Source organism: Austrofundulus limnaeus, unplaced genomic scaffold, assembly GCF_001266775.1.
Source record: "Austrofundulus limnaeus strain Quisiro unplaced genomic scaffold, Austrofundulus_limnaeus-1.0 Scaffold11, whole genome shotgun sequence".
Lineage (NCBI taxonomy): Eukaryota > Metazoa > Chordata > Actinopteri > Cyprinodontiformes > Rivulidae > Austrofundulus > Austrofundulus limnaeus.
In genome coordinates, this window is record NW_013952413.1 from 4,297,122 (window position 1) to 4,299,219 (window position 2,098).

The 2,098-nt window shown below is 38.0% G+C and overlaps 1 protein-coding gene across 3 annotated transcripts in view; it reads right to left on the bottom strand.

Moving 5' to 3' along the window:
* The window catches only part of cpne5b (copine Vb), a 155,510-nt gene that overhangs the window by 3,432 nt on the left and 149,980 nt on the right, over positions 1–2,098 (bottom strand). For all 3 annotated transcript variants that reach the window (XM_014002100.1, XM_014002099.1, XM_014002098.1), the window contains one exon: positions 1,014–1,071. In XM_014002100.1, coding sequence (XP_013857554.1) covers positions 1,014–1,071 — 58 coding nt within the window. The remainder of the gene's footprint in view (positions 1–1,013; positions 1,072–2,098) is intronic.

Consider the following 2,098-nt stretch of genomic DNA (forward strand, 5'->3'; position numbering starts at 1 on the left):
CACACACACACACACACACACACACACACACACACACACACGTACATACGCACACACACAAGGTGTTAAAACTCTTCAAAACCAGCTGTTCTAACAACCCAGGCACGGCTGATACACAGCTCATGCAGTGGTTTAGGTGTCAGGACAGTCCGCTTTATTTTGTTCAGCTTAGTAAAATGAAAGAATGTTTATCCGTACAGTCTTCATTACCCACCTAATCAACTAATAAGTCTTTTAGTACAGACTGTAATTTAGAATCATCAGTACAGAACACTATAAACCCAGCGATTAACCTCAGCCATTTCTTCTACAATTATGCCTGCATCCTCCCTCGCATCGTCTTCCCTCCTGACTTTGATGGGTTTGAACTGTAATTTTTCTTTTGAATGACTGTCAACAATGTTAGCTTCAGCTGTAATACTCAAAACAATTTTTTTGCTTTGATCTTTTTTAAGCATGACAGGCTTTTTAAGATAAAAAAAATCAACACAGACTTACAGTAGACAGAAATAAACTGTTTTAGTCTTGACTAAACATTCATTAAATGTGTGGCAGTTTATTTCTTTACCTGGTGGAATTGAATGGGTTTTGTATTTTTGCTTTATGCTAGATATTTTAAAGCCCCAACCTTTAAACAGAATGGAAMACAAACCTAAGGATGGTATGAGATTATAATGTAATAAAAACTGATTAAAACTGGCTTTAGTTTCTGTGGAAGCATGCCACACAGACGATCTCTGAGGTGTCCACGTACTGTATTCATCTAGTCCTCACAAAGCTGCAATCATTACGCAAATTTATGGTTTTGTTCTGTAGTTTTTCTCTCTTCCATTTTGAAACATCGCTGTTTCATTCATTTGCATCGAATAGGAAGAATGCTGCGTTTGCAAAGAACAGCAGCTCGATRAAACTCCAACTAAGCAGTATTTTAAATGCCATAAAAAAATTCATAAACTAGCACAGTTAGTTACACGAAATATGCATATTATAGTTAGAAGATAAAGTAATTGTACCATCAAACTCAGCCTGACCCACTCCAACGATGATGATGGACATAGGAAGCTTGGCAGCCTGTGAAGAAATAAAATTATGAGAAATAAAAACAGCAAATGTTCAGGATTAAGTCATATATGTTTTTTTTTTTTTGAAAATTTGATCTGTTACCTGCTGAGCCAAATAGCTTAAAACCTCTCTAATATTGAGATTTAACTCGGGTAATTACAAATAAAAGAGAGTAAGGGAACAAATGAGGTAAAGATGATGACACAACGAGACATTCAACTGAGCTCAACTTGTTTGCTGAACTAATTTCAGTCTCTGCTTGCTTATAGCTATTTTACAGACAACAATGTAGAGTTTTCTCATAAGAAAGTAGCACTATCACTTATCTGGGTTCAGCAGTCTGAATAGAAGTTATCACACTCACTGCAAACAGTAACAAAGTCACTGAAAATGMTGGCAACATTCATTTTGTTGCTGTAACTGTTTTGATAGCTACAAGACCAGTCCAACAGCAAGTTATTCACATAAAACTATTTACCAACTGAAAAAAAAATGTTAGGATTTTATCTCACAATTCAGTCGTTCAGGGCAAAATGCTGAACCATATGTTGACGAAACCACAYGAGGCCGGTTGAGATATCCACATGGAGTAAAAACCTGGGGACTAATCTGGTAGCAGCTTGATAAGGAGGTTCGAACATCGCAGCAGATGGAGGAGCCAGGAGGAAGTGGAGGGGAGGAGGTGCCAGCTTCAGTGAGTACAGCATCCATCCTCATTTACCCACCCAGCTAYCCCCTAAACTCCAACGCAAGTCAAAAGACTCCACGGTTCACCTCCCAGCTGTGGAGGATAACGTCCACAAACACATAAAACCAACACCAAAACCAACTACTTGGAACATCAATTCATGATAAAGTATGTTAAAGTGCTTTGCAGCACATACAAATATCCTAGAGTCAACTCTGTTAGTAAAATATCTCATGAACCACTAGATGGATTTTAGTGAACTTCTGAAAAGAACCTATTTCAAGAAGCTCAGGGATGCACCAATGTGTGTGTGTGTGTGTGTGTGTGTGTGTGTGTGTGTGTGTGTGT